Here is a 27,655-nt window from a genome sequence, read left to right as displayed (position 1 = left end):
AGTCGTCTCAGCAGTGGAATGCGCATGGACTCCATCGCCACCTACAGGGACCGAACACAATCTATATCGCTCGTCGATTAAATATAAAATGGCTACATAACTAGGGGCTAAATGACGTGCAGAGCGAACAAAAGGTTTTTCCGCGCCCAACTAACGACGACGACCACCGCGTCCTCTGCCCCCACCCGGCCCGCGTTCTCCTGGACCACGATTGGTCTCGTGGTAGTCACCTTGTCCACGACCGCGGCCTCGATCGCGGTTGCTCGGCTGACTATTCGCGTTGTAATTGAGCAGGCGATCGCCATCGTGGTCATCATACTTGACGACATTGGCTTCGACCAACCCGTACGCGTTCAACGTAGGCTTATTAATATAATTATCAAGACGCAAGCCAGGAGGCTGTTCGAATCGACGTGTCGGCGAACGCTGATGTCGAGATTGAGATCGGTCGTAGTCTTCTGACTGGTGGGTAGACTGATCACGTGTTTCTGGTCTACCACGGTTTTCAGGGGTTTCGGAGCGATGTTGAGAAGGCGGTGACCTTCTTCGAGAATAGTCTCGAAATCGACCGTTCTGACGATCGCGCGGTGATCGACTTCTCGACCGACCACGTTGCCGATCAGGATCCTGACCATACGTCGAACGAGCAGAAAACCTCCGTCCAGCACTATTGTTCCGATCGCGTTCAAACCGCACCTCAGTTGCGCCGCGAGGACCCCTAGGAACGGGGGGAGTAGCGGTGAGGTCTTGATATACTGGGGCATGCCCTGGAGGCGGTGCAACGTATGGGGAGAGAGGTGACATTTTGTCTGCTGTTGCAAAGAAATCTCGCCTTAATCGTTTTGGTACCCGGGGTGGAGATCTAGGCGTCCTGATGTCTGTTATTCCACGCTGCACTGCTGTCACGTTGACCCCCGTAGGGGCTTCAGGCATGACTGCAATCCCAAAGTAAAAGGTGTTGCGAATCCATTTGACGATTTCATGACTTTCGTCTTCGAGTCTGCCCGCATATTTGAAACCGTCGGTGGGGATGACTTCTTGAGTTACAAGCACATTGAAGTTACAATGGTCCTTCAAATCCTGTATTGGCCAGCCTCCCGCATCTGTCGGATCCATGAAGATATTTCCATGAGGGCTGTCTTTGGCTTCGATATCTCTCGGCCAATTTCTACGGTCAGATCGTAGCAATCGTGCAAACTGCCATCGATCCCTGCGATTTGTCTTGCTCAAATCACTGTCCCCAGCAGTTCGGCCCCAGGTGCATAGTAGCACATTCGGGAGGACTTTCAGGACTAGGATAAGTCTCCAGCCTGAGAGCATGAGTCCACGAGCAGTTATGCCACATTTGTCGCCCAACTGCTGTTTGGGGTTCGCCGCATACTCGGAAGTGCGGAACCAGAACATGTCTCCGGGACTGAAGACATGATCCAAGCGACCTTGTATCGGGTTTGGGACCTGAGTCGACCACTTGGACATGATCAACGTGTTTAAACCCTCGTATTGAGGGTAGAAGACTGCTGCAAGATCAGGTATCTCAAGACCGAGGTTTCCGCGCTGTATACTACCACCATTGGAAGCCATCCATGAAGCGAAGTCTTGCATCAGGGCCAAGAACTGAAGTTGACCATCGTACGTGTTTAGGTCGATACTGAGAATGGGCAGTCGGCGTAATCTTGCGTACTCTGCGAGCAACTCTTGTCCCTTGTTGGGGGATACGTCAGTAACGACTGCAGACTGCAGCTGTTGTGGGACAGAGGGGCGATGCGTTGTGTCCTCAAGGCCATCATGAGCAGGGCTACGCTCTTCTCGTGGAGATGGTGGAGATTGCAAGCGATTTACAGCTGTGTGACTTCCCTCTTGGTTGTCGGCAACCGGCACGCGCTCTTGTTGAGAGCAGTGTGGCTCAGGCAAATGATCTTTTTCTTGAGGGCTTGTAGCATCTGGCAGATTGGAAAGAGCCGAATTTATCGGTTCCCTTGTCAAGGTATCTGAGTCGCTATTCTCTGCTTGTTCGCGCTGAAGTGGCAAGGGGTCGTCGTCGGGGAGCGACGCAAAACGCCTCCTCGGGTTTTCTTGTGGTCGGCGTGAATGCTCTTCCTCTACTACAATTAGCAAAGCGTATAAGACTAGTGGAGATACTAGGTGCTACCTTCGTCACAATGGCCTGTCATTGTTGGTAAAATTAGTACTAGCGAGTCGTCCCTATGATAAAGCGGTTGAGATCGCGTTGAACGCCCAGCCGTGGAGGTGGTTGCGTAGTGGAGCTATTAGAGGTAGGATGAAAGAGAGGAGAAGTGTATGTAATTCAGAGTCGTAATGCAGTAACACACAACAGGTCCGTCGGCAGCAAGAACCCTAAGCTCCCACAGAGAACCAATTCACCATAGTTATGGGCTTCCTATCGTGGCACTCGATGGACCAAGAGAGAGTTGTGATACGACTAAGTGAATGGTGTATAATTTTTTAGTAGTTGTATCTGTCAGTCTGATGGTATGCACGCAATGTACATCAGCATTCATCACAAACCTGATAATCTCCATATGCTTCGAGCGTGTTCAGATCTACCCAACAAGCCTCAAACAGCTTCATGGGCTCCAATGTCTCATATGCAAAGGGCGAATCTAATGTTCTTCTCAGTAAAGTCTTTCATGAGAGCAATCTGGGTATAGCGTACTTGATATCATAGACGCCGTCTTTGTTGTTGTTATACAAAGCGACACTGATGTCAAAGGGTCATGCTGGCTTGATCATCTCACTTAAAGTCACAGAGAGTTCGCGCAACTTCTCGTAAAAAAAGGGAGAACCCTGTCCCACCAAGTAAAAGTCATGTACGATAACGCAGAATTAGATTCGACTTTCTCGGAAAGAGCCCGTGAAACATGGGTTGTTCGAACTGCCAGTAGCTCGGATACGGGCGGTTTGCAGCCGCGCCTTACAAACTCACGAGATGGCAGACGCAAGACTTCTGTTCTTGTCTTGACAGAAGAGCTCGAGAGTAAGATCCAGACAGCCCTCGCTATAGGATGTGGTTACAGATCTGCACTACAAGATGCTCAGAAATGGAGGCGCCGGAAGCTTATGCAGCAAGCTGACATTGCTGGGACTCTTGAGTCAATCAAACACCACTTGAGTGTCAAACGTTCAGAAACCGAGTTGAACAAAGAACCAACCGCGTCGCAGAAGAAGATATTGGAGACTTTATCCCAGAACATTGAGCGGCTTAAGGCCAGTCAAGCTATTCTCGAAGAAAACTTGACAAGAGGTGAACGAAACCTATCGCATGGTCTCAACAGGTGGCGTAAGGCTTGGGCAGACGTTGATAAGATATTAGTCAAAGTTTGGAGAGACGCAGGGCGATTGGTGTCAAATGACAATTCCGGAGGAGACGATGAAAACCCAACAAGAGATAGTGGTTCGAAAGACAAAGAAAGACGCAAGAGAGTCCATCCTAGTGATAATGATATAGAGGATATACTGTCAACTATGCCGGAATTGGATTCTGGTCGACAAAAAACGGCTGAAAGGCAACGAAGTGAGGTCTTGAGCTGGAGAAACAGCGTTGAAAGCAGTTCGCAAGCAAGTAAGATTGATGCGCAAAACCCCGGAAACCATCAATCAACAAAGCGTGCAAACCTGCATAACAACCAACGCACTAGACGGCGTCACCAAGGCGAAGGAGTTAATGGCCCTTCCGACCACCTCGGAGGTCTAACATCAAGCATTCATGATCAGAGGGTTGCGCCGCAGCCATCCGCTTCTAGAGAAAATCGTGCCGACCATGATGGTCGTCAGGCTCATGAGAACCATCGTGTTGATCGTCGCGATGACGAGCAGACATTTCCAATCATATCTCAGCATTCCAGTATGCTCTCGCCACCATCAATGGAGGGCAGACATGGTTCTGCGCCTTCGGGAGGCATGCAGAAGGGGACGATTAGACCCGATGCTCACCAAGAACGACGTCGAGACCGCCGATCTATCAGTCCAAGACGCGATCGACTTCCCTCACGCGACACACTAAGATATCGCAATCGCAAATCACACGAAAAGAAGCAGAGTAGGGCTCACGATGAGAGTCTTCGACCTAGTGAAAGGAACCATCGATCGGAAGACCACCGAGGGCGCTGTATGTAATGTAGTCGTGAAGAGTGTTTCCGATGACCACATATTGAAGCATCGTGTCACGAAACAGTGTCTTCGCTAGTATCTATAGAACATGTAGTTCCAATCATCCATTGGTGGAGTATCTTGTCGAAGAGTGAACAACATTCATAATTTACCAGACGATGTTGTTGATAGTAGTAAGGTGTGTTGCATTGGGTGGATTAAGAAAACGGCAACTCCTCGTCACTGGTATATTGTGAAATAGTATTGAGCTTTCTAATAAGTTACAACGATCGATGCATGTGCAGTCAGTCAGGCTTACCATCAACTAACATCTACTACTTCGATGCGTGCTGCTTCCTCCAAGGTGCTTCTCCTCCGCGCTCGGTGTGGGGCTTGGTGCGTTATGGCTGAGATTGAAGGTCTGATTCTGCTCTTGTGCGTTGAAGTTTGAGAGATTAAGAGCAGTCCCATTATGCTGCTTCTGTAAATTCTGCGCCATCATCGAACGCTGGTTGATAATGTAACCGGACCGAGGGTTTGTATCAGCATGCGAACTGCGTCTCACTCGATCTACACTAGTAGTGTTGACCTTCTTGCCCTTAGAACGTATGTCATTCTGCGATTCATCCATAGCTATTACTGGTGCTTACTGACGCGGACGTGATGTAGTAGGTGAAACCGTCTGAGGTAAAATCGCGGAGTCCCAATTGTTTGCGGAGACAGCCGGGGGGGCAATGCTACCGGAAATTGGGTCGTGTCTGTGCGATCAGAGGCTGAGTAGGTGGAGCTGAAGACGCTTGACTCTCGAAGAAGGCTCTCAGGCCCATGAAGGGAGGGATGGGTATTCAGCTTGCTGTACAGATGATCTCGCCTTTGTTTGTCGTTTGGGAGGGGCATGTGATAACGAGGAGCGCGCTTTGCTGACTGGAGGCCACGCTGCACGGCGGTCAGATCCATGTCTAACGAACTAGCAACAATATTCCCACTCGAGCTGTGTGCGTTTGCCTTGATCACAAGGAAGAGGTCGTGGCTATGGTTTTGAAGTCGTCCTGCAGGAACCATGCTCCGGGTAGTCTTGTGCGGCTCTAATTCTACTACACAGAAGTGTGTATTTTCGTTAACAGCCTGGCCCCTACAACGCGTTTCCGGATCGAACTCCAAAGAGTGGTGAGGTATGCCATTCTCGGTAGCTCGCCCATTCCGTAGTCGGCCTTTGTCAGGGTTATAGAGATCTGCATGCATCCAAAGATCGTCTTGGTTCAGGTTTGATACTCCCATGAAGCAAGTGAAGCCACCACTGCAAGTTTCGCTAACAAGGATATGCAAAAATAGAACTGTATGTGGTATATCTATCGAAAGAGAATATTTCCTAATCGAACAGTCAGAATTTCCTATAGTTCGTCTTTCTCTCCCTTCCACCCATCACCCACTCCCCTCATCCACTGCACTCCAACCAACTTCAATCCTTTCTTCGCCGCCAACTCCTCTGCTCTGAAGCTTCTCCTCTCTACAAATTCCTCTCCTCCAACGTCTGCCTTCTCCAAGCTCTCGCCCGCGCTCTCTTCAAAGAGGAGGAACAGATACCGATGCGGTCCGCTCTCGTCCTTCGGGCCGGGTGCCAAGTATTGCGTCAGCGTCTTTCCTCTCGTGGTGATGTCGTCTGGAGACGTTGTTGCTGATGGAGAAGGGATAGCAGCGACGACCCAGTGGCGCCAGTAACCGAACTTCGGGTCATCTGGGGTCGGCGCATCTGGATCGATCATCATGAATGTGTAGGTCGCGGCGGAAGATGTTGGCGGCGAAGAGATGGAGATAATAGGTTGCTCCTTGACCTGGCTCACGCGGGCGAGGCTTCCATGTTCAGGAGCCAGTCCGGAGAAGAACTTGACGCTGAGGTCCAGGGCGGGGGTGAAGGACTCTGGGATAATAGCGGAAGGGAGGAGCTTGGCGCTCTTCAGCGAGTCGATGAGCGCATTGGCGGACATGTTGATGTGTGTAACCTCCAGAAGATATCTACGTAGGTGGTCTGAACCTTGGGAAAGCTAATGTATCTTCGTAGGAGTTGATGCGCTGATGTAGGTAGTTTTGTTGCATGATGTGAAGGCCAAGGTCGATTGGTGGATAAACCTAGGTCTTGCCTGCTTCTCCGCTTGAGGCTCCGCTCTTGCTCTTGGCGACTTCATGAGGCATAGTTTCGGTGTGAAATAGACGACAGCGAAGGTATGTGACGTCGGCGTAGCCGTCTACACGCCGAAACATACACAATATGATCGTGAACTACCTATATACCCTGGCGCGTGCTGGGGGCCGAATGGGTAAGTCTCTGCCCCTGGTCGAGTTTGACCTTTTAAAGCGCCCACTTTTGGAACTTTGGATGAGACGCTCGCGGATAGCCGCTGGTATCGGACACCTATAGAGTGTGCACCATGGTCCCTATGTCTTTGTCTTACCTAGATAAGGTGCGGAAGGGTCTGTCACGCATGCAGCGGAACCTTTCAGCGAGAGGTTATGATAGCGTCGTCCTTTAGTATCCAGTCTTCTAGTAGCATGAGTAGGATCATGCAAGGTTCTTGCATTGAAGAAGATAATACATTGAGGTTTTGAGAACTGCGGGATGCAGACGCATGCTTTGAGAAGCCAGGTCCAATATCGATAAGGCAAAGCGCTAGGCTGGCTTTGGCGCAGTCCCGATGCGGTTCGCCCGCGTCCGCGTCATCTTGGCATTGCGGCGTGGTCGTCAAGCAGCGCCCCGGAATCTTCCCACTTGCCGCATCCTCTTTACTCATCCCGCGAAGCTCATACATATCGGTGCGATTGTTCTGTTCTACCTCTGTGTTTCTGTCAAAAACTTTCTCACTACAACGGCACCATTACCTAGTAAAAGCTCATTCGGCACTCCTTAGATCACGATGATTCGCCTGACGGATTCTTGTAAGATGTGACCGTGGCCCATTGCTAGTGATCTTCCAAAACCGGGGAGGTGATCCTACAAATACCCGTATAGAATCTAGATGTTCTGCGCCGCATGCTAATGCAGGGTCAGCAGCGTATATTCGCTTTAAAAGCCCGGTCAGCCTCGCTGGCCACCTGATATCGAAGCCTACACATTCTTACTGTTATGAGACTCTTTGAGAAGATAATATCTGGTATCTTAATTGTGGGCGTAGGGGTGTTGGCCCAAGATACATTCGAAGCACCAGACTTCAATGTAACCAATGCCCTCATTGGTAACGGGGTCAACGTGTCCGCAATTCCTGAATTGGCAAACTTGGTCGTCCGATCGTCCTTAAGCGGCTGCTCAATCGCAGTAAGTAGGGATGCCGTGCCTACCTTCAGCATATGCTAATTTCCCACATAGTGTGACTCACTCAGGGTCGTCTTCGGTAAGACGAAGGTTGCCAGTGGTCAGAATGCAGAGTATTGGTCAAATCAACAACTAGCCGTTGAGCCGTATTGCACTTTCACTCCCAGGGCAACCCTGGAGGTGTCAACGCTAGTATTGATATCTCGCCTTACCCAGTGTCCATTTGCTGTCAAGAGTGGCGGACATGCAGCTTTCCCGGATGCTTCCAGTATACAAGGGGGTATCACAGTTGACCTGAAAGACTTTACTACACGCAGGCTTTCTGATGACGAGAAGACTGTTGCTATTGGTCCGGGCAATCGATGGATAGATGTTTACCACTATCTCACTCCACACAACTTGACTGTTGTTGGCGGCCGAGTATGTTCAGCTCGCTCGATCAGCGAAGTGTACTTCTGGATATGCGCTAACATGACGTAGGCAGCACATGTCGGCGTTGGCGGTCTTACCCTCGGTGGAGGCATCAGCGACCTCACGAATGAATACGGTCTTGCTTGCGATAATGTCGCTTCTTATGAAGTCGTCACTGCGTCTGGAGTTATCGTCAACGCATCCCTGAAAGCGTTTTCGGATCTGTACTGGGCCCTACGTGGTGGCGGCAACAACTTCGGTATCGTCACCACGTTCAACTATCAAACCATCGTACAGCCTCCCATGTGGGGCGGCATGCGCATTCATGACACAAGTGCTACGCCAGCATTGATCACCGCTTTCGAGAATGCCATCAACAATGCTGAGAAAGATACAAAGCTTGCACATGTCGTTTCTTTCACGACGTACGACACCTATCAGCTCGCTTTCACCGAACTGGAATACTTCGTTCCAGTCAATCTCGCAAACCCTCCCGAAATCGCGAAAGAGTACCTCAGCATTCCATTCATGCAAGATAACACCAGCAACAGCACACTCGAAGATCTGACGCCTCACCGAAGTAATGATATGCCTTCTGGGTTTCGCACTTCCACGTGGTCTGCATCTTTCAAGGCAAGTTATGACTGTAAGAAATGCATGTAAGACATACACTGACTTCGCATCTCTACATCTGTAGATGAGCGCCGAGCTCATCCAAGAGATGACCGACTATTTCTTCGAGATCGCACCTGCCCTCCCCGCCGTCTCCGTCAACATTGCTTTCCAGGCGTTCTCCAAGCCTGCGCTGGAAGCCATGCAGAAGAACGGCGGTAATGCCCTTGGTCTCTACCCTGAAGACGGGCCGTTCTTCCACGTCTTGGTGTACATGGCTTGGAACGAGACTAGCGACGACACAACGATGATGAAGGCTGCTGAGGACTATATTCAAGTGTCCAAGACCATGGCTAAGGATCTTGGAGTCGATAACGATTACTGCTATATGCCATACAGCAGTGGTTATCAGCCTGTCGTAGCTGGGTACGGTGCAGAGAACATGGCAAGGTTGCAAGCTATATCGAACAAATATGACCCGACACAGGTTTTTCAGAGCTTGCAACCTGGGTACTTCAAGCTCCATGGAAAAGCACCGCTTGGCGCGAGTGTGTAGGGATAGCGTGATATACATTTTGTCAATAGACCGGCCACACTGTTCGTCCAAGTTAGATTCAGTTCCTCCCACTGTGATTGGTAATGCCGACTGCGTTCGTCACAGCCATCTGAGGACAGCACAAGTATCGCTACGGGTGATTACAAGTCATCGATGTGAAAGCTTGCATCAAAACTGTCATAGGTGGAATCCAAAGCCAAGCAGTTGCATGGCGATGTATCGCATTTTATCAAACATGCATACCAAGTCTAATATACTGCCATACTCTCCTATGGTTCCACTGCCTCCCCACTTCTCAAAGTTTAGCTTGGAAAGCGCTTTATCCATGCCGCATCTGCCATTGCCTTCTCTCTACATCAATGGTAATTCGCCATATATGATCTAGCTCTGCCCTACGCGGATCTTGCCGTCGGAACTGCCCGAAAGCCAGCTTCTTCACAGTGAATGGGGCTGGTTGCGGTTTAAGACAACATCGAACACGAAATGACCCCCTCTGCACAATGGGTGTCGGGATTTGTGAGCGTGTTGGGCTAACTTGCGGCAGTGGTTGACTCTCCGGGTAATCACTCGAGATTTGGGCGTCGTATGAAGCTATATTCGACCCCGGATCAACCTCATTGCGCGCAAAATCTTTGTAGTCAGCATCGTGTGAGCCGTCATTTATATTCCTTGGACCAGTCGGAACAGCGATTCTAGGCTGCTCGGACTCTCCATTGTCTTCGTGTAACGGCGCAAGGGTCCCAGCGAGCAGAGTCGAATCACCATTGCCAACATTGAAGGATACCTGGCGTGCTTCTGTAGAAGGTCTGGTAGCATTGTCTGAGAAGTCGACGCCCGGATCTGCAACAATCAGCCGACGTTTTTGCGAAGTATTTTGAGACTACAACGCACGTACGGCTAACATTAGATCCTCGTCCTACTGTAGGTCTGCATCCGCAGGCATCACAAACCCGGTGGCTGCAAAATCCTTCAAGGCGTATTCGGCTAGGGCGTCCAGTTGTTTACGCTGAACATGGAGTGCACCACCCCTGATGTCTTTATCGCGTTGACTCATGTTGCTAAGCAGAGAAGGCGCCTTGTTTTTAGCCGTCAAACGATCTTCAGCACCAAAATTACCAGTAGCAGTATCACCAGGCAGTAGCTGAGAACTTGAGCCAGGGCGTGAGTTAGGAACGTCAGACTCTGGGTATCGTGGGTCTCCTTGACCTTCAGCCGAAATCTTGAAGGCTTGCTTCCTGCTGGGAGCGATCCGTCCAATAAGAACGAGCAATAGTTCTGGTTGCAGTAGGCGTACTATAATGTTGCAGTCTGGGGTCTCGATAGTGAGTGTCTTCAGTGCAGGTTTCAGCGAATGATCCTGAGTAGTTCCGTTGCGGGCTGAAGGCTTCTGACGCCCTTGACAGTGGTCTTTCCAGGTCATAGATATGAGCGCAGCCTGGTCGCGCAGCTCCTTAGTCTGCACTGGCTTCGAGTACGCTAATAGTGTGCCATTTGGGGACATCAAGCTTTTGATGTCAGTAGGGTAACACTACATGGTACATGTGACTTACAATAGCTGGGGCCAAACATATTTGTTCGTGTTGTTAGTGAGCCAGTCGCTCACTTTGGCGATGTTGATCATCGGAAGATGTACTGACGACATGATTAGGAGAGACAATAGCGGGTGTTCAAAGCTAGGAAAGCAATATGGAATGTGTGTGCGCAAGTCCTTGCGTGATACGTAACAATACACGAACTTAACGCGCTACGGCAGTTGGGAGCGATATGGATGGATGGTGGTGAGGTGGAAGAGTGCCCACTTACCTGGTGTATGGTTGGCGCAACTACTTTCGTGCTGTCGTGCTGCTGCTAGATCACCGATCTGCGCCTTCCTGGGGACTAAAGGCGGATCCAAGGTAGGGGGACGCGTCGCAACGGTAAGGAACGCGTCAGGGCACGAGGAAAGACTAATAACGTCACAGGAGAGAAGTTGCGCGTGTCAGTCTCCTCAGCATGACGATGTTCAACGACGAAGTTCACGAAGAGGGAGAGCTATGACCACCTGGGCAGAAGCCGGAGCCCTGTTTTCCGTCGCACGTGCTCTCGCGCCCAGCCATGGATTTCACGCGACATAGGGATATTGATAATCTTGCGCTAAAAAGCTTGTATCTTTTAAGTGGTGCCTAATACTGGAAATCGACTGTGGGAATATGTACAGTTCGATTTCCACAAGCATCTTGCTAAGAGCCATAGCAAAAATGTGCAGAGCGCTAATCTTGTAAAAAGGTGGAAACTAGAAAATAGCGAAACCCCTGGTACCTAGCACACGCTTGACCGTTCCGCCGACTTGGACAGGATGCGCGATGAAGGTTGAATCACATCTGAAAGGTAAACTGTCGTTCATGGCCACGCGGGATGCGATCATATTCCCCACCGGGCCAATGTCCGAGTAAATGCCGGACGAGGGGCAATTGGTAGCTCCTCATTGGATCGCAGACGTCATTGGTCTTCAGAAACTCTTTCCCCTCAGTTGCGCTGTGATTACTAGAACGAACGCCCAACTGATGCTATTTCGACGCTCAGCAGTAACTAGAACCTTACCAGTAGCTGTATCATCTGTATTTCGACCACGCAAGTTAAACAACACACCTAGTCTCCTCATTCGAACACTAGCAACCATGGCGACCGATCCGTCCAAGTACAAGCTTAACCACTCCATGTGAGTACCCGCATGGCATTTCCTGCACCCTCCCTATGTCATTGGCTAGCAGCTCATGATTTCCAGGATCCGGATCAAGGATCCCAAGCGATCAGTCCAGTTCTATGAGTTTCTGGGCATGAAGCAAATCAACCAGATCAAGAACCCTGACGCCAAGTTCGACCTCTACTTCCTCGCATACGATAGCCCTAAGGCCGTCTCGCACGGCAACCACTGGACCGATCGCGAGGGTATCGTGGAGTTGACCCACAACTACGGCACCGAAGACGACCCAAATTACAAGATCAGCAATGGCAACACGGAACCTCACAAGGGCTTCGGCCACCTCTGCATCTCGGTGGACAACCTACAGGCAGCGTGCCAGAGGCTAGAAGATGCCGGATACAAGTTTCAAAAGAAGCTCACAGACGGTCGCATGCGCCACATTGCGTTCGTGCTCGACCCTGATGGCTACTGGGTTGAGGTGATTGGCCAGAAGCCATTGGAGGAGACGGAGAACGTCAAGGATACGGATACTGGCTCGTACCGCATGGTAAGTCTTGCCCTGGTGGCTATGTTGGGTCATGCTGATGATCACAGAACCACACAATGATCCGTGTCAAGGACAAGGATGCATCGCTCAGCTTTTATCAAGATGTTATGGGAATGAAGCTCAAGCGCACTTCAGAGAGCCCAAACGCTGGCTTCAATCTATACTTCTTGGGATACGGTGCCGATGCGCCAGAGACGACCGCGAATGGCGTCAACCCTGTATCGGACAGCGAAGGCTTACTCGAACTTACATGGAACTACGGCACTGAGAAGGATGCCGACTTCAAGTACCATAACGGCAATGATGAGCCGCAAGGATTCGGTCACATCTGCGTTGCTGTCGATGACCTGGACGCCGCCTGTGCTCGTTTCGAAGAGAAGAAGGTCAACTGGAAGAAGAGGCTCACTGATGGTCGCATGAAGAACATCGCATTTGTCCTAGGTAAGTTGTTATTTACTCATCGTACAAAATGGCAACTGACAATGTGCGTAGATCCCGATAACTACTGGATCGAGGTGGTGCAGAACGAGAAGCTCAAGACACGTAGTAATTGGTAAATGCGCGGCGCCGACTACCCGCGTGATGTGCATATCCCACTCAGCAGTAGTTCAGCCTCCAATCGTTGCAGATCACACCATACGTAGCTACCCACGCTGCGCGACTTACGCACAGCGTGGTACGATGACGGACGCGAATGTTTGCGGTGCTCCAACCACAACTGGATAACACAATACATACCAAGTTACATGACCATCTTTTCGATCTTTTACCTTTCTCCAGCTCAATTTCATCGCCGATTTCAAGCTTCCAAGGCCTTCAGTCAGAAGTTCCCGAGATTGACCTTGCAGCAGTGGCGTTCACCCCGTGGGGTAAAGGAGTGCGGGGTAAATACAGCCAACAGGTAAGGCTACCACAAAGAGATTATCTGACGCAAGCTACTGCAGAAGACCGATAGCGGCGCAAGTGTCCTCTTAAATGTACAAAACGGAGTGTATTCCTCCTATGGGTTCTGGCATTTGTGTCTCACACTGTCTTCTCGTAGAAGTATAGAGCATTGCCTTGCAGTATTACATTAAAATTACAGCAATCGAATACTATCATTTGCCTTCACTAAGACCTTTTGTGGGCCTCATCACTCTGTTCTAGCTAGTCTTTGAGAACAAGCGCAGCCGCCCTTCGACATGGCTATCCTCATGCATACAACGAAGCGAAAGATCCTGATACCCGAGAAAGTGTCGCCAGATGGCTTAGCATTATTGAAAGACCAATTTGACGTGGATGAGAAGAAGGGACTGACCCCAGAAGAGCTCAAAAAGATCATCGGCGAATATGATGCTCTCATCGTGCGTTCTGAGACGAAAGTAACAGCAGAGCTTTTAGAAGCTGCGAAGAAGATGAAAGTTGTCGCACGTGCCGGTGTGGGTGTTGACAACGTCGATGTCCAAAGCGCCACTTCACATGGTATCATTGTAGTGAACTCACCTTCTGGGAACATCAATGCCGCGGCGGAACACACTATCGCGCGTGGGTATTCCAAGCTACGCCAACATTATATCGGCTAACGTGATACAGTATTGATGGCTGTAGCTCGCAACGTTGGAGATGCTTCACAAAGTATCAAGGCTGGGAAGTGGGAACGAAGCCGACTAGTTGGTGTAGAGGCGAAAGGAAAGACCCTCGCTATTGTCGGTCTGGGAAAGGGTCAGTTCAATTCATTACTTCGTAAGCATCTGACTAATGTGTTTTCAGTTGGACTCACGGTCGCTCGCATCGCGAATGGCCTAGGCATGCGTCTCATTGCGTACGATCCTTATGCAAACCCAAACCTAGCAGCAGCAGCCTCGGTCACACTCCGTCCAAGTCTCGCTGAGATTTTGAAAGAAGCTGACTTTCTGACACTCCACACTCCTCTGATTGCGTCAACCAAAGGCATGATCAGTAAAGCAGAACTAGAGACAATGAAGCCAACTGCCAGAATTCTCAACGTAGCGCGAGGTGGTATGATCGACGAAGATGCCTTGGTCGAAGCTTTGGACGCTGGCGTCATCGCCGGAGCGTAAGTGTCTCTGTACAAATTTCATGCAATACATACACTGACTTCGTACACCTACGTTCAGAGGGATTGACGTGTTCACCTCGGAACCACCAGAGCAAAATTCGTCAGCTACACGTCTGATTGCCCATCCAAAGGTGGTAGCGACACCGCACCTTGGTGCATCCACCAAAGAAGCTCAAGAAAACGTCTCGATCGATGTCTGTGAGCAAGTCGTCTCCATCCTCAGCGGTGAGCTACCACGCTCAGCTGTCAACGCACCAATCGTCCTACCTGACGAATACCGAACCCTTCAACCTTTCATCAGCCTAGTCGAAAAGATGGGTAGCCTCTATACCCAGCACTACTCCTCGGCGAAGACAGGTTCCTTCCGCACAACATTTGACCTCATCTATGAGGGCAAACTTGCCGCAATCAATACAACAAAGCCCCTCTTCGCCGCCTTAGTAAAGGGCCTCCTTACCCCCATCACCTCAAGCGATGGTCTGAACATCAACATTGTCAACGCCGAGCTACTTGCCAAAGAACGCGGTATTCTCATCAACGAACAACGTTCGCGCGAAAACGTAGAAGACAAGCCCTACTCTTCCTTTATCACCCTACGTGCCCGCGCGTCTCGCTCTGTGAGTCAACAACCCCGCTCCAGGAACGTTTCTCCGTCTGCTGCACGCAGCCTTCAACAAGGTACGAGCGACAATGACGACCAGATTATCCAAGGGTTTGTCTCTGGAAACAAACCCTTCATCTCTCGCCTTGACAAGTTCAAAGGCGAATTCGTACCCCGTGGAACACTACTCATATGCCGAAACTTCGACTCGGTGGGTAAGATCGGATATGTAGGCAACCTTCTGGGCAAAGCGGGTGTTAATATCAAATTCATGAACGTTGCACCCTTGGATGAGGAAGTAGAGGAGAGATTGAATGAGCAAAACGGTGAAGGAGAGGGGAGTAAAGAAGCGCTGATGATTCTGGGTGTGGATAAGCCCGTTGGAGAGGATGTGTTGAAGAGGTTGATTGCAGATGAGGGGGTATTAGAGGCTAGCGTGGTGAACTTTTGATGAGATTGTTGTTAGTTGGGGAAGACAGCGTTCGGGCCGATGATGACGATGGTGCGGTAGCAGCGTTCAACATGCTAGTACCGCTCATGCTCAACTCTTCCAATTTATCCCATTTCATTCATTAGGCGCTTGAATCTGACGTGATATATACAACAAACAACGTCGCGTACTCCATAGGATCTTCCGACCATCTCATCAATAGCTTATATACCCATACAAGTCGTAAAATAATCCCCGATCATCCCTTCTTGAAAAGGTTTTACATCTGACCCTTCTCACCCTTCTCCTTGCCCTCCTTCTGCAACTCCTTCATATGCGCGTCGTGGTCGTTGACTTGTTGCTTGTCCGCAGCAATGTTGCTCTCACCATGACTGGCAAGGTCCTCGCGCCATCTGCCCTCGCCCTTTTCTTGCTCCTTGAGCTGTTCTTGCTTTGCGGCCTCGACCTGTTCGGGGCTTCGGTCTGCGTCTTCTTTGATGCGTAGGGTGGGACTGCTGAGGAATGTGCGGCGAGCGGTGAAGGCGACGCGCGTGCTTGGGATGGGAGCGCGCAGAGAGCGGGTTGCTGTGAGGAGAGTGCGTGGTGCCATTGTGAAGTGTTTGAGGCGGAGGAAAATATTGTGAGGTTTGTAGTTGAGTTTCAGAAAAAGTGAGGATTGGTGGTAAGGTGGAAGAGAAGCGAAGATGCTTTGTTGCGCAAAGACGGATCTCGTTGCCGTGTTCTGGTGGGCACCTGCATCGTCATATGCTGTGACGTCATTGCATGGGTTCAAGACAGAGGTTGCTCCACGCAAATGCCCAATGCGGTGAAGCTGCAGATAACGCGTCATTTGTGGCTTCAAAATTGAGATTTTCCAATTCGTTTGGTATATACAGTTGTCAGCCTAGAGAAGCTGTTCCCAATGCAATCATGCTGTGATGTGATGCTCCATATGCGCCCTGACTACCTTCAACGGCTCTCTTCTACTACTGCCTGTGATATGCTCCCATTTCGAGGCTTCTCCTCCTGCGACGTATACATCTATCCTGTGCTGTTCTTGGGCGCGCTGCCTCCGCCACTGCTCTTCTTGTCTGGTGCTCCTCCATTTCCACCAACATCGGGACTGTTAGGTTCGCTGACGTCCTTGTTTCCAGGGCTAACGTTCAAGCTGTTCTGAGAGCCACCAGCCTCGCGCTCTGCTGTTGCCTCTGCCTCCTCTGGGCTTGTCTTGTTGGGATTGAAAGCTGCGTCTGAGTGTGCGGCGCCGTCGTCAGAGCCAGACTTTGCGTATTCGGTCGATCGGGGCTTCAGCGAATCTTTGTCTTGTGCATCTTTTTGAGCGAAGCGTGCTGGTGTTGTGCTGAAGAAACGAGGGCGGATGACGGCAGGGCGGGCAAAGGTTGCGCGTTGTACTGCGCGTGCGGGCTGGATGCGGAACATGGTGATTGTAGTGGGGGGGATAGGCCGTGGGTTTTGAGAATGTCAAAAGGTCGAGTCGTGATGCAGAAAGGTTGGAGGTTGAGTAATTGCGGGGAGAGTTGCAATTGACGTGTTTTGGAATCGCGGTGACGAGTTGATGTGGTAGCTCGAAGCTTGTCAACGGATCCTCAGTCTGACGTCAATCCGACCAGGTGCAGCCGAGGCCACTGTCCACGTGATGCACAACACAACCATCATCAGCACTGTCCTTGTCGACTGCTCTTAATCTCAATCTTCCCTCAACTGACGCGTCATATCTCTCAAACGCATTTATATGTTGCTTTGGAGCGGCTTGACGCACGTGCTCAGATCGGGGAGCTGCGCTCATCTCCGATTTCCGCCATTCTCCCCACATCTGGAGTTCACAGTCTTATCTGAAATAAGCTTCCGTGGTGAATAGGCAATCATCCAGTCAAACACCACATGACAACTTCCATTGCTCTATTATTCCCATTCCAGAAGGTAAACGATTGTGCTGGCAGCACTAGTGGAGTCATAAACTGTGGCTTCCCAGGTAGCAATTGTCACGGTGTTTTCGGTGTTTTCTTACATATAGGGCGTACCATCGGCTTACCAAGTTTTGCATCTAGGTCTCCTCCAGACTTTCCAACTCCTAGCTCATAGCCATTTTCCATGTATGCGCCTGCTGCATCGAGCATAGGTTGTGAGAGGTCTAGATCTGTTCTCGTAAAATCCGCGACCCACGAAAAGGTCTTTATTGCATGAGTCCTGGACAAGCTTAGCTCGGATGACATGAAAGCAACGTAAAGGATTCGTAGGCCTTTCATCCTACAGTGAGCCTATGCTTAAGGCCGCCATTGGTTGCTATCTTTCATCACAATACACGCACAAGACGTTATCTTCCATATTCCATGGGAGGAAATCTTCATACGGCCTAAAGCTCTACATATCCGACACCTCAATCTACTTCGAAATCCTCCATATACAATATACTCAAAGTTGAACCATGGCTATCTCAACATGGATTCCACCGTCGCCACCAGATCCCAATACCTTGAAGAACCCACCACTATTCGCTCCTTTCCCGCTCATCCAACTGCGGTCTGGCAAGGTCAAGAAGGCACTTGGAAACGGCAAGATTGAGACGGCTATTCACAAGGCTCCATTGACTGGTCCTGTCGAAATCAGCGAAACGGGTATTCCTAGCGATGAGCATTCGTTCCATTTGCATGGCGGCCCAGACAAGGCGCTCCTTCACTACTGCACGGCACATTATGATGAATGGAAGAAACAACTACCAGCCTCAGAGCACCACTTCAAGCCTGGCGCTTTTGGCGAAAACTTATCCAACAGAGAAGTCAGCGAGATGAACTTATGCATTGGGGATCGGTTGGCCATTGGCGAGATCATTGTCGAAGTCAGCGAGCCACGAGCGCCTTGCTACAAGCTCAACCATCGTTTCGAGGTCAAAGACATGGCGAAGCGTGCGCAGACGCTGCTACGTACCGGCTGGTTGTATCGCATTATCAAACCAGGTACCGTCATCGCTGGCGACATGATCACCTTGCTTGAGCGACCAAATCCGGAGTGGACGGTTGCTAGGGTAATGTATTACCTGTTTAACGAGACCAACAACGTAGAGATGATGAAGGAGATTGTTGGTCTGCCGCAACTCGGCTGGGAGATCAAGGGCAAATTCCAGAAACGCCTAGACCAGGGAGTCGTCGAGGATCATAGCGGCAGGTTGTTCGGTAGCGATGAAGAGAAGATGGATGCTTGGCAAGAATACCGTCTGATTGAGAAGCGGAGGGAGACGAATAGTGTCACAGCCTTTGTCTTTGATTCCGTCGAAGATATCCCAGCGCCACGACCTGTCGAGCCCGGAAGCCATGTGATATTGAAGCTTGGAGGGAATCTAATACGCGCATACTCTGTCACTGGCGGGAACTCAAAGCGCTTTGAGATTGGCGTTGCTTTGGATCCAACCAGCCGAGGTGGCTCCAAGTACCTCCACGAGCAGACCAAGGTTGGGGATGTACTTACGGCCAGTCGCATCAGAGCAAGCTTCCCTCTCGCCAAAGACGCAGACCAGCACATCATCATCGCAGGCGGTATCGGCATCACAGCTTTCATAGTGGCATTCCCATACCTTCAGGAATCGAAACAAGACTTCCACCTCCACTATGCTGTCGCAGAAGAAGTGCCCTTCCCCTCCAGAATTGCTGCTCTCGGGTCCAAAGCATCAATCTACAACAAATCCAAAGGCCAACGTCTAGATATCTCCGCTATACTCGCAAAGGCCGACCATCAGACACACATCTACACGTGTGGTCCCACACGCCTCTCGGATGCTGTCATTGCGACCGCAAAATCTTACGGTTTCCCAGAGTCGTCTGTACACGTCGAAGCCTTTACCGTAGCTACGTCGGGTGATCCGTTCACAGCAGAGCTCAAACAGAGTGGGAAAACCGTGGAGGTAGGGGCTACCCAGTCGCTGCTTGACGCACTCAAGGCTGTGGGTATGGATATCGATAGCTCGTGTGAAGTGGGCAATTGCGGGACGTGTAGAGTAGACGTTTGCGGTGGTAGAGTAGAACACCAGGGAACCGGTTTATTGGACGAGGAGAAAGAGGGTAGTATGCTGAGTTGTGTTAGCCGGGGTGTGGGCAAAATTGTGTTGGATCTATAGGATGTACAGCGCTTACGAGTGAGCATTACCAGTGTCTCGGTGCGTGAGCGGAAGCGACCATTCGATGATTCACGAAAGTGTGATTTAGCATGTCTGAACATAATAAGATTGGTATTTGACAAAAGAAAATGCTATGCTTATAACGCCATAAACCCCAAGCTTGATGTCGATGCAGGTAGAGCCTTCAATCATCCCACCGCATGTTCAATATCAGATCCTCGACTTCCTTACTGCTTGGTCCCTTCCTCTTCTCCTGCCTTGGTACTTCCATTAGGAAGAGTCACATGTTTCCGTTAAACCACCAGGCGGCGGCGACTGGCCATCCAAGGATACCTGCATAGAACGGAAAGAAGCTGTATAATACTTAGTAGAAGTTCGAAAGGGAAAGGAAGATGAGTAGACTTACACAGTGCTTGTCTTTACGACTTTTTTGGAGAGGTCTGCCGCGCGCCAGGCGTGAGGGGTCATGGTGATGGGGTTGCGAGCGAAGGGGTGGGGCTCTACCATGCTGCGGGCAACGCTGCGCCACATGAGACGGGCCTGGGTTACTGAAGGCATTGTTGTGGTGGTTTGGTTGAAGTGTTGGTTGGTTTGGAGTATTGGGATGAGTGTAGTGGTATCGCTAGAATGAACTCAGATCGAGAATGCTCTTGTTGTATTATTGATTGAGCAGAAAAGACGGATCTTTAAGCTTTTGATTCGATGTGAAGATGTGTGGAGTGTATTGTTGGTTGCTGTTGTTGTGATGAACTGAATGTTGGATGGCTACTACAACATGAAGAAGACAATCTATTTATCAAACCTACATTACCAACTTACAAACACTATGCTTCATCATAGAACCCGCGATCGCACCACCAGAACATCGCGTGAGATGTGCATCCTCCGCATCATCCTCACAGCCTTACGCCGCAACCCGAACGGCTGGCCTGACAGACCAGACCGGGCAAGTCAGGAACATGGAAAACAACGACGACCAAGATGCAGGCAAGACTGAAAGAACCGCTTTTGGAAACGATAATAAGCACTGTAGAAAATAGTCGCTTGTTTCCGGGACCTGCTATTGGTTCTAGACTGGCTGAGGAGTTGGCTGTATTGATGGTCGCGAGAGAGTGGTGTGATGTTTGGCGGATTCTTCAGGGTCGGCAGCCGCCGACGGCATGACTCAGGGCAGCTACGGCGCAGAGGTGATACCACGATGGTGTGACAAGTTGACGCGAGGTCGAGGTCTTTGCAAAAAGAGATGATCCGCACCCGGCTTGTTGCCGAACAATAGAAAGAAGTTTTACTCGTGTATTTAGTGTATTAATGTACCTCTCGCGCGCGCGCGCGCTGGCGTTGGTCACTGGTCCACTGTGCACCTCCTAGCCTGTGTTCCTGCATACCAAGATGTCTCGGACACTTCCTTCACATTTACGAACCACCCTGTCCTAAGACTTTTCATATTGCAATACCAGACGCTCAACATGTGAAACCCCATCAGTTGGGTGATGCTTCTCGAACGCGCCACGGTGCTGTTCTGATGACGCACCTCGGCTTATCGTTGCTATCGCTCATCAGGGTCCCGGACAAAATTATACGCATACGGCCGCAACTAAACTTTACGTGCGATCATTGCCGGTAGATGACAACTAATAAGACCAGACTCACACAACTCACACTGAAAGACTCATCTACTCACCATCAACTTCGCAACTCAAAGGTACAGCAGATAAAATGACAGCCGCAGTACTAGCGGGTAGCACAGGCCTAGTCGTACGTCCAGCGCTCTCCCAACGACCTCACAAGGCACCAAATGCTCACAGGGGCATCTAGGGCGCAAACATCCTCTCCCAACTTCTCGCACACCCCGCCTTCTCCGCCGTACACGCGTATGCGCGCCGCGACCTCCCGAACCCTGCAGGCTCCACCAAACTCCAGCCCATCATCGCGACCGACTCTTCACAATGGCCTAGCCAGTTCCCATCTTCGCAGAAACCTAGGGTCTTCTTCAGCGGTCTGGGTACGACACGTGCACAAGTAGGCAGCGTCGAAGCCCAGCGCAAGATCGACCACGACCTGAACCTTGACCTTGCCAAATCCGCCAAAGAAGCCGGTGTGGAGACATACGTCCTCATCTCGTCCAACGGCGCAAGCCACACATCATATTTTGCTTACCCCAAGATGAAGGGCGAGTTGGAGGAAGCCGTAAAGGGTCTGGGGTTCAAGCACACGGTCATAGTGCGCCCGGGTCTGATCGTCGGAGATAGGAGTGAATCACGACCAGCTGAGGCTGCGCTGAGGGGTCTTGCAAGGGGTTTGAAGGGCTTGACACCTAAGATGACGGACTGGTGGGCTCAAGACGCCAGTACGATCGCGAGAGCTGCCGTCAATGCCGGAATGCAATGTATCGATGGGAAGAAGGAGGACGGTGTCTGGGTTGTAGAAATGAAGGACATCGTTGCGTTGGGCAAGGAGTAGGAATTCGGACTGATTATGGGGCACAAGGTTGCCCGTACACGATACCCTTCTCACAGTTTTCTTTCAGTGACCGACTGGCACTTATCTGAAGTTGAACCTCCTCTCAAGGTTTGCGCGTTGTTCATGCCTGCGTTATCACGACAGACAGACTTTGCGAGAGCTTCAGATTCTCTTAGTACGAATCAAGGTGCAGCGAAAACAAACAACTCATCATGTCGTCATACTGTTTACTTTTTACATACACATGCTCCGGCTTAATCCTCATATCACACGATGATGCGCACAAAAGCAAAGCAAAGCAAGGCTGCGATCGGAGATAATTTCCATATCCCACGAGAAGAACAAGGGCGATCTTCTGCCGCTCCAATGCATCTTGGACCCTTTCCAGCACGTGCTAGACTCGCTATGGAAGGGTCGCGGCTACCTCACGGCTTTCCCCGCCTTCCTAAGGTACCTCCGAAACTTGACTTAGCACCAATCAAAATGGACAAAGGAGACCGCGCCGCACTATCGTGCTGCACCACTGACTACCCCTGTATCCCTTCCTCGTTTACGTCGCTCAAATTCCCTCTTTCACTTCCCGTGTTGTACGACCCGGGCTTATATAGACGACATGCCACCGAAGTCCCAACGAAGTAGAGCTTGTGCTCAATGCCGATCTAGACGCGTCAAGGTGTGTTCCTTCAACAACTCATCAAGTTGAGCACTTATTCGTCCCGCAGTGCGACGAAACACCAGAGACATGCAACCAATGTCGTCGTTTGGGCCTCACGTGCTCTGGGGCCCTCCAGGGCTCCATTGTTATCGATATGACAGAGCGGGTAACCAAGCCAAGAGGAAGAAAGAAGAAAGAGACAGCAAGAGCTACAATGGTGATTCGAGGGAACGAGGATGATCAGCCATCAGCAGCCCCGCGTCCTATCCTCCCTCAAGGCAAAGTCGCAATCAAGTCAAGCCAGCCGTCATCACCGTCGTCAAACTCAACACCATCTTCCGCAACCAGGGATACTGTTAGAGTGGAGCAAGCCATAGTAGCCATTCGCTATCAGTACAGGCCTCCTACAATGAATCAACCCTCAAGGGTTTTACCGGAAGCTCTAGATACCGCTTTCCTTTCTCACTACGTTGAGATGAACAAGGGTGGAAGTCAGTACGCGCCTGAAATCCAATGGCTCGGCCATATACACCAGATTCACACCAACGCTAGAAAGCCTGCGGTCCGGTTGTCTCTCCGGGCAGTCTCAATGGCATACTTCGGAAAACATCATCACGATCCGAGCATTCTCGTTGACTCCTGGAGGTGGTAAGAGCTATCCTTTTACGAATTCCATATGAGACACATACTGATTTTGTACACGCATATTCTAGGTATACTGTAGCTCTGAGCGCACAGAGAACATCCATAGCAAGACTAAAGAAGGACGCTATTCCTGACGAAGAAGAGGTTTTGGTACCACTCATCATGTCCTTGTACGAACTGTATGTAGGCGCGACTGCATCTGGCGCCATGGCTCATCTCGCAGCTGCGGCCCAAATAATGAATATGCGCGGGCCGAGCAACTGTGGGTCGGGTGTCATCTGGCCACTGTTCAAGGGCGTGCGCAGCTCTGATGTAAGCTTGGAAGAATCAGTATGACGATTCCCTTTACGCTAACGATATCAGGCGCATAAATGTGTAGTCCTCAACAGGACTTCGGTCTACTCCTCGCCAGATTGGATGACACTACCTTTCATTGACAAGCCACGAGATGCGCACCAAAGTCTTGCAGATATCGAGCTTCAGATTCCTCCTTGTATGGCCATCCTCGAGATATCCGGCTCAATGCGCGTGCTTTTCTCGACCCCTATACCGTCACATGTTGACGTTCGCCCTTCCAAACATATGGCATGCAGGCTGTTGAGAGACCTCGACGAATGGGCTATAGCATATCCTCATCTAGCCAGCATCTCCGGAAGCCCACGTGGAACACCTACACCCATGGAGAAGGGTACGTCGAAAACAACCAGTCCAGGATCATCTGCTTCAAAGTCGTCTAATGCTTTCGTAGCACTGATTGCATCAAATTACACCGCAGACCGCCTCGTTGTCAACATGCTCATGTACAAGATGCACACTGAAGCAACTGCCCCACTGGAGCCATATGAATATACTACTGCGCATTATTACGAGGAAGCCACCAAAGCGGCTACATCTATCCTGGAGGCTGCAATGGAGATCGAACAGGCGCAAACTCCAGGCTTCGACATGTTGCGCAGTATCGCGCCGGTCATGGCAGTCGCTTTCTCTGCCCCGACTTTGGAGCTCAGAAAAGACGCGGTAGAAATGATGACAAGATGGGCAGGCAAGATTGGCGGGCTTGGTTCGGTAATCAGCGCGATCTAATGTCAATCTGCATCTTCGTCGAATGGATGTGCCAACTCAACCTCTGTCTCTACGATTTGCATGCTCAGCGTAATAGCTTTACGATCATAGCGCGTTGCTCCGACACAGAGTTCCTCGAGTCGCCACCTATGGTTGTTCACCGAACTTCCAATCGAAGCATGTCCGCCTTCAGCTGCTTCTTTCTCGGGGTTTCCGCTAAATGTAGCCTCTTTGTTATGGCTTTGTCGTCTTTGTCCAACATACCCAGACACCAGCTTTTTTGTCCTCTCAGGATTAGAAGACTATCTTGGACCCCACCAGCTACTATCATTCTGAACACCAGATGTTCTTGAAACGCACCGTCGCCAGCCTAGATATGGTTTTATCAAGCATCACATGATTCTAAAGACAACCGACAAATATCCTTCGGCAAGAATAGAGCTAAGAACATCGGAAGAAATCTTGCAGGCCATGCTAGAAAGCCCATATTCTCAGAGAGCTCACCACAGGTCACCAAAGTTTCCATTGATTGCATCCGTACGCGAAGCAGAGATCAGGAAGCTTCTCGCTGAGTACAATGCAGGAGAAGCAAGTGGTAAAGAGCGTACGAAGTCGCCACGAAGACAGAGATGTCTATCTTTAGGTTCAACGGGATGTCTTCCAGGCCTGTCACTGCTATCTTCCCGATCAAGACCACCGCTAGCAAAGGAACCACGCCCATCATCATTACCCCATACTCCTCCACCCTCAGTACCTCAAATTCGTCTGCCACCGACACCTCAAGCCTGCTCTCCGACCAGGCAAGATTGGATGCAGTCTTCACCTGATGCATCGTCATGCAGCTTATCCGAGACTTATGCATCACAGCATCGACCACATCAAAAAGAGTCTAATCGCGATTCCGTTCATGATGTTTTTAGACAGGGTATTATATGGTCCTCGCCTCCTCCTCGACCATCTGGCATACCGATCACTGATGAACTGAGGCTTATAGAAGGCGAGATAGAGCTTCGCATGATTAGGGAGGCCTATGAGAGGTCTGTTGGACGAAAACTGGTAACCAGATACAAGATGAGGTTGCTAAAGCATGAGTATGATACCATTATGACTAAGCATGGTATCGAGTATCGGCGAAGGGAGTCTGAGAGAAGAAGAAGAGCGGGATGATGTTGCCGAGCCAATGTGTGCGCATTTGTCGTTTCAAGTAGCGGTTCGTCCGGTCGACTAGCTACAACGATAATGAACGAGATTTTGCTTGGGAAAACTATCCTTTACGCGTTGGGTGTCTTTCTTGGAATTGTTCTAGTTAGATGATGCTGTGAAAGTAATCGTAATGCCTTATAAAATCTCATGGTGCTTTAAACGATAGCGAATATGGCAACTAATAATCCATGGGTATCCAAATTGCCAAATATACGATTGCGCCAGTAAGAATACTCTACCAATACATTTCATGATCCTTTCGAGTCGCATTACACTGGCAGTGGCTTCGGAACACCCCTCTTAACACCCGGCTCACCCAGCCCGGGAATAACCAAAGGCGCCTTCCTCTCCATAGGTGTCCTGCCAATAGGGAAGAACTTGGTGATTGTGTGATCGGGACCATATGCCTCCTCAACAAGATATACTGTCACTCTCCACCAGGCGCAAAGCGCGCTCAACATCCAGAAGTAGCTGGCAGCTTTCATACCCATGGTTACTCCGCCAGAAAGACTGTCGCCCGATGCACTCGTATCCGCTGCCGAAGAAGGGCGACCGTTGTATGCGAACATGCAGCAAGCGATTGTACTTCCAATGGCTAGAGAGAAGAGGCAAACGCTAAGAACAACATCCCTTGCTGTAGCAGCGAGTGCTCCCGACCACGTGAAAACACAGAGGATCACGAACCAAGACGCGAGTTCGGGAAAATGCGTATGCACTTCGTGTGCTTCCAGAGCGCCGGCCGCCTATGGTTTCTCGTCAGCTCTCTTCTTGTGATTCAGATCTTACTCAGGAACGGCAAGACTTACGACGAAAGCATATAGAATCCCAATACTAATCCAGAAACTTCCCCACATGGTGTTGATCACAGTCACCAATGTATCTCTTGCTTTGAACCCATACAGCCCTGCAATGAATTGCGCTAGTCCGCCGAACAGACCTACGAATGGGAAGAAAATGGTCGGTGATTCAGGTCCGCCCCACCAGTTAGCGATGTAGGATGAGGTTATCCATGTTGAGCCTGCGAAACCAGCGAGACCTAGAGCAGCTGGGGGTGCGATGGGCTGGAGAAAAATCTGGATGCCGGGGGTTTGTTGGAGTGTTTTGTCAAGTTTTTCGGATTCGTGACGGACGTCTAACGCCATGTTTGGGAAGTTATTTTGGTCGAAGGGGCTATCGGGGTGAAAGGCTGATACGATCGACTTTGACAGAATCGAGACGCGCCCGGCTTTCTTGTAAGGGTATGAATTTTGTTTCTGGGGTAAATCAGGATGCTATGTAAGTGCTGGGAAGGTGCGACAAGCAGTCAAATAACCGTTTCTATGCACCAACAGTCGGCTACATGATTGCTATGATGCAATCGCACATTTGGTAGACTGAAGTTTGCGAACTTCCCTTATTACAGAGGTATGACGATAAGCGCGACACGGTTGCACGCTTCGTGTGCTGATCGCGAACATCGTGACTTACCCACTCGGAACCTCGCATCCGCGTGGACATTTTGACATCATCGCACTACTGAAAACCTCTTCTCATTTGCTGAAAATATGTGACAAAGGGTCTATGAGACTCCACAAAGCCCCATGGAGATCGTAAGCGGTGCGAAGATCACGATCGGCTGTTGTCTCCACCAGATTCGGTGGTTCCCATCGATGTGGAGCGGTAATGCTTGAGATGCTTATCTCGATGTCGCATGTGCTTGGTCAATTTATCTCGATCAAAAACATTGGAACGTAGCATAGCTACGTTCGCTGTCATGCATGGCTGCACGATACACTGCTGGTCACGAAGCCTCCTGCTGCAAACTCTTGAAGTCTTTATCAAGATCGCCAGGAAATGAGCCCGGCATCCATGGTTGTAGATTCCCCAAAGGAGGCGTAGGACGTGGTGGGATAACGCTACAGAGTAAAGCCAAGAAGGCCTTCGTCTCATCTTCGTCGGACTCTGGCCGCTCATGCATTGTTTCGTTGCGGTAGCAGAAGCATCGCCAATAGCCGGTAACTGCCTCGAAGTCTTTTGGTAGATCCCTTATCTGAGCTTCCAGCAGGATCTGCATTGTCTCGATGTCCGCGAACCACGCTGCGTGGTGGAGTAAAGGGTTGTCAGAGTAATCTATTAGACTGAGGGATGCCTTGTGCTTGACGATCGCTCGAAGAGCAGCATGGTTGTTAACACGCACAGCGCTGAATGCAGC

At 50.4% G+C, this 27,655-nt stretch overlaps 14 protein-coding genes across 14 annotated transcripts; 7 read left to right on the top strand and 7 right to left on the bottom strand.

Moving 5' to 3' along the window:
• Positions 1-150: 150 nt before the first annotated feature.
• Positions 151-4,738, bottom strand: GT037_006450 (uncharacterized protein; the record flags this gene model as incomplete). The annotated part of the gene is made up of 4 exons (XM_038931497.1): positions 151-2,099; positions 2,150-2,264; positions 2,527-2,621; positions 4,438-4,738. The coding sequence occupies 4 exons, from the start codon at positions 4,736-4,738 to the stop codon at positions 151-153; spliced, it is 2,460 nt and encodes an 819-aa protein (XP_038785994.1).
• Positions 4,739-5,498: 760 nt separating this feature from the next.
• On the bottom strand, positions 5,499-6,092 carry GT037_006449 (uncharacterized protein; the record flags this gene model as incomplete). The annotated part of the gene is made up of 1 exon (XM_038931496.1): positions 5,499-6,092. One exon carries the CDS (start codon positions 6,090-6,092, stop codon positions 5,499-5,501), a length of 594 nt encoding a protein of 197 aa, XP_038785993.1.
• Positions 6,093-7,225: 1,133 nt separating this feature from the next.
• Positions 7,226-8,990, top strand: GT037_006448 (fad-binding domain-containing protein; the record flags this gene model as incomplete). The annotated part of the gene is made up of 4 exons (XM_038931495.1): positions 7,226-7,414; positions 7,466-7,831; positions 7,892-8,481; positions 8,525-8,990. 4 exons carry the CDS (start codon positions 7,226-7,228, stop codon positions 8,988-8,990), a joined length of 1,611 nt encoding a protein of 536 aa, XP_038785992.1.
• A 916-nt stretch (positions 8,991-9,906) lies between these two features.
• GT037_006447 (uncharacterized protein) lies at positions 9,907-10,632 on the bottom strand (the record flags this gene model as incomplete). Its single annotated transcript, XM_038931494.1, has 2 exons — positions 9,907-10,495; positions 10,541-10,632. The coding sequence occupies 2 exons, from the start codon at positions 10,630-10,632 to the stop codon at positions 9,907-9,909; spliced, it is 681 nt and encodes a 226-aa protein (XP_038785991.1).
• A 991-nt stretch (positions 10,633-11,623) lies between these two features.
• On the top strand, positions 11,624-12,777 carry GT037_006446 (glyoxylase i; the record flags this gene model as incomplete). The annotated part of the gene is made up of 4 exons (XM_038931493.1): positions 11,624-11,688; positions 11,755-12,220; positions 12,268-12,661; positions 12,713-12,777. Coding segments are annotated over 4 exons (990 nt in total), but the record flags the coding sequence as incomplete, so codon positions are not given.
• Positions 12,778-13,401: 624 nt separating this feature from the next.
• On the top strand, positions 13,402-15,331 carry GT037_006445 (phosphoglycerate dehydrogenase; the record flags this gene model as incomplete). The annotated part of the gene is made up of 4 exons (XM_038931492.1): positions 13,402-13,744; positions 13,793-13,921; positions 13,970-14,276; positions 14,338-15,331. The coding sequence occupies 4 exons, from the start codon at positions 13,402-13,404 to the stop codon at positions 15,329-15,331; spliced, it is 1,773 nt and encodes a 590-aa protein (XP_038785989.1).
• A 259-nt stretch (positions 15,332-15,590) lies between these two features.
• On the bottom strand, positions 15,591-15,920 carry GT037_006444 (uncharacterized protein; the record flags this gene model as incomplete). Its single annotated transcript, XM_038931491.1, has 1 exon — positions 15,591-15,920. One exon carries the CDS (start codon positions 15,918-15,920, stop codon positions 15,591-15,593), a length of 330 nt encoding a protein of 109 aa, XP_038785988.1.
• A 431-nt stretch (positions 15,921-16,351) lies between these two features.
• On the bottom strand, positions 16,352-16,750 carry GT037_006443 (uncharacterized protein; the record flags this gene model as incomplete). The annotated part of the gene is made up of 1 exon (XM_038931490.1): positions 16,352-16,750. The coding sequence occupies one exon, from the start codon at positions 16,748-16,750 to the stop codon at positions 16,352-16,354; it is 399 nt and encodes a 132-aa protein (XP_038785987.1).
• A 1,006-nt stretch (positions 16,751-17,756) lies between these two features.
• GT037_006442 (3-chlorobenzoate--dioxygenase reductase subunit) lies at positions 17,757-19,439 on the top strand (the record flags this gene model as incomplete). The annotated part of the gene is made up of 1 exon (XM_038931489.1): positions 17,757-19,439. One exon carries the CDS (start codon positions 17,757-17,759, stop codon positions 19,437-19,439), a length of 1,683 nt encoding a protein of 560 aa, XP_038785986.1.
• Positions 19,440-19,719: 280 nt separating this feature from the next.
• Positions 19,720-19,997, bottom strand: GT037_006441 (uncharacterized protein; the record flags this gene model as incomplete). Its single annotated transcript, XM_038931488.1, has 2 exons — positions 19,720-19,792; positions 19,846-19,997. 2 exons carry the CDS (start codon positions 19,995-19,997, stop codon positions 19,720-19,722), a joined length of 225 nt encoding a protein of 74 aa, XP_038785985.1.
• A 1,158-nt stretch (positions 19,998-21,155) lies between these two features.
• On the top strand, positions 21,156-21,899 carry GT037_006440 (nad dependent epimerase dehydratase family protein; the record flags this gene model as incomplete). The annotated part of the gene is made up of 2 exons (XM_038931487.1): positions 21,156-21,194; positions 21,255-21,899. 2 exons carry the CDS (start codon positions 21,156-21,158, stop codon positions 21,897-21,899), a joined length of 684 nt encoding a protein of 227 aa, XP_038785984.1.
• An 809-nt stretch (positions 21,900-22,708) lies between these two features.
• Positions 22,709-25,088, top strand: GT037_006439 (uncharacterized protein; the record flags this gene model as incomplete). Its single annotated transcript, XM_038931486.1, has 5 exons — positions 22,709-23,202; positions 23,268-23,511; positions 23,563-23,887; positions 23,948-24,216; positions 24,954-25,088. 5 exons carry the CDS (start codon positions 22,709-22,711, stop codon positions 25,086-25,088), a joined length of 1,467 nt encoding a protein of 488 aa, XP_038785983.1.
• A 187-nt stretch (positions 25,089-25,275) lies between these two features.
• GT037_006438 (uncharacterized protein) lies at positions 25,276-25,428 on the top strand (the record flags this gene model as incomplete). The annotated part of the gene is made up of 1 exon (XM_038931485.1): positions 25,276-25,428. One exon carries the CDS (start codon positions 25,276-25,278, stop codon positions 25,426-25,428), a length of 153 nt encoding a protein of 50 aa, XP_038785982.1.
• A 305-nt stretch (positions 25,429-25,733) lies between these two features.
• On the bottom strand, positions 25,734-26,606 carry GT037_006437 (carboxylic ester hydrolase; the record flags this gene model as incomplete). Its single annotated transcript, XM_038931484.1, has 2 exons — positions 25,734-26,207; positions 26,271-26,606. The coding sequence occupies 2 exons, from the start codon at positions 26,604-26,606 to the stop codon at positions 25,734-25,736; spliced, it is 810 nt and encodes a 269-aa protein (XP_038785981.1).
• Positions 26,607-27,655: the final 1,049 nt, after the last annotated feature.

The sequence above is a fragment of the Alternaria burnsii genome (assembly GCF_013036055.1).
Source record: "Alternaria burnsii strain CBS107.38 chromosome Unknown 752, whole genome shotgun sequence".
Lineage (NCBI taxonomy): Eukaryota > Fungi > Ascomycota > Dothideomycetes > Pleosporales > Pleosporaceae > Alternaria > Alternaria burnsii.
Note: the sequence above shows the minus strand (reverse complement) of the source record. Positions and strands in the feature narration are given on the sequence as shown.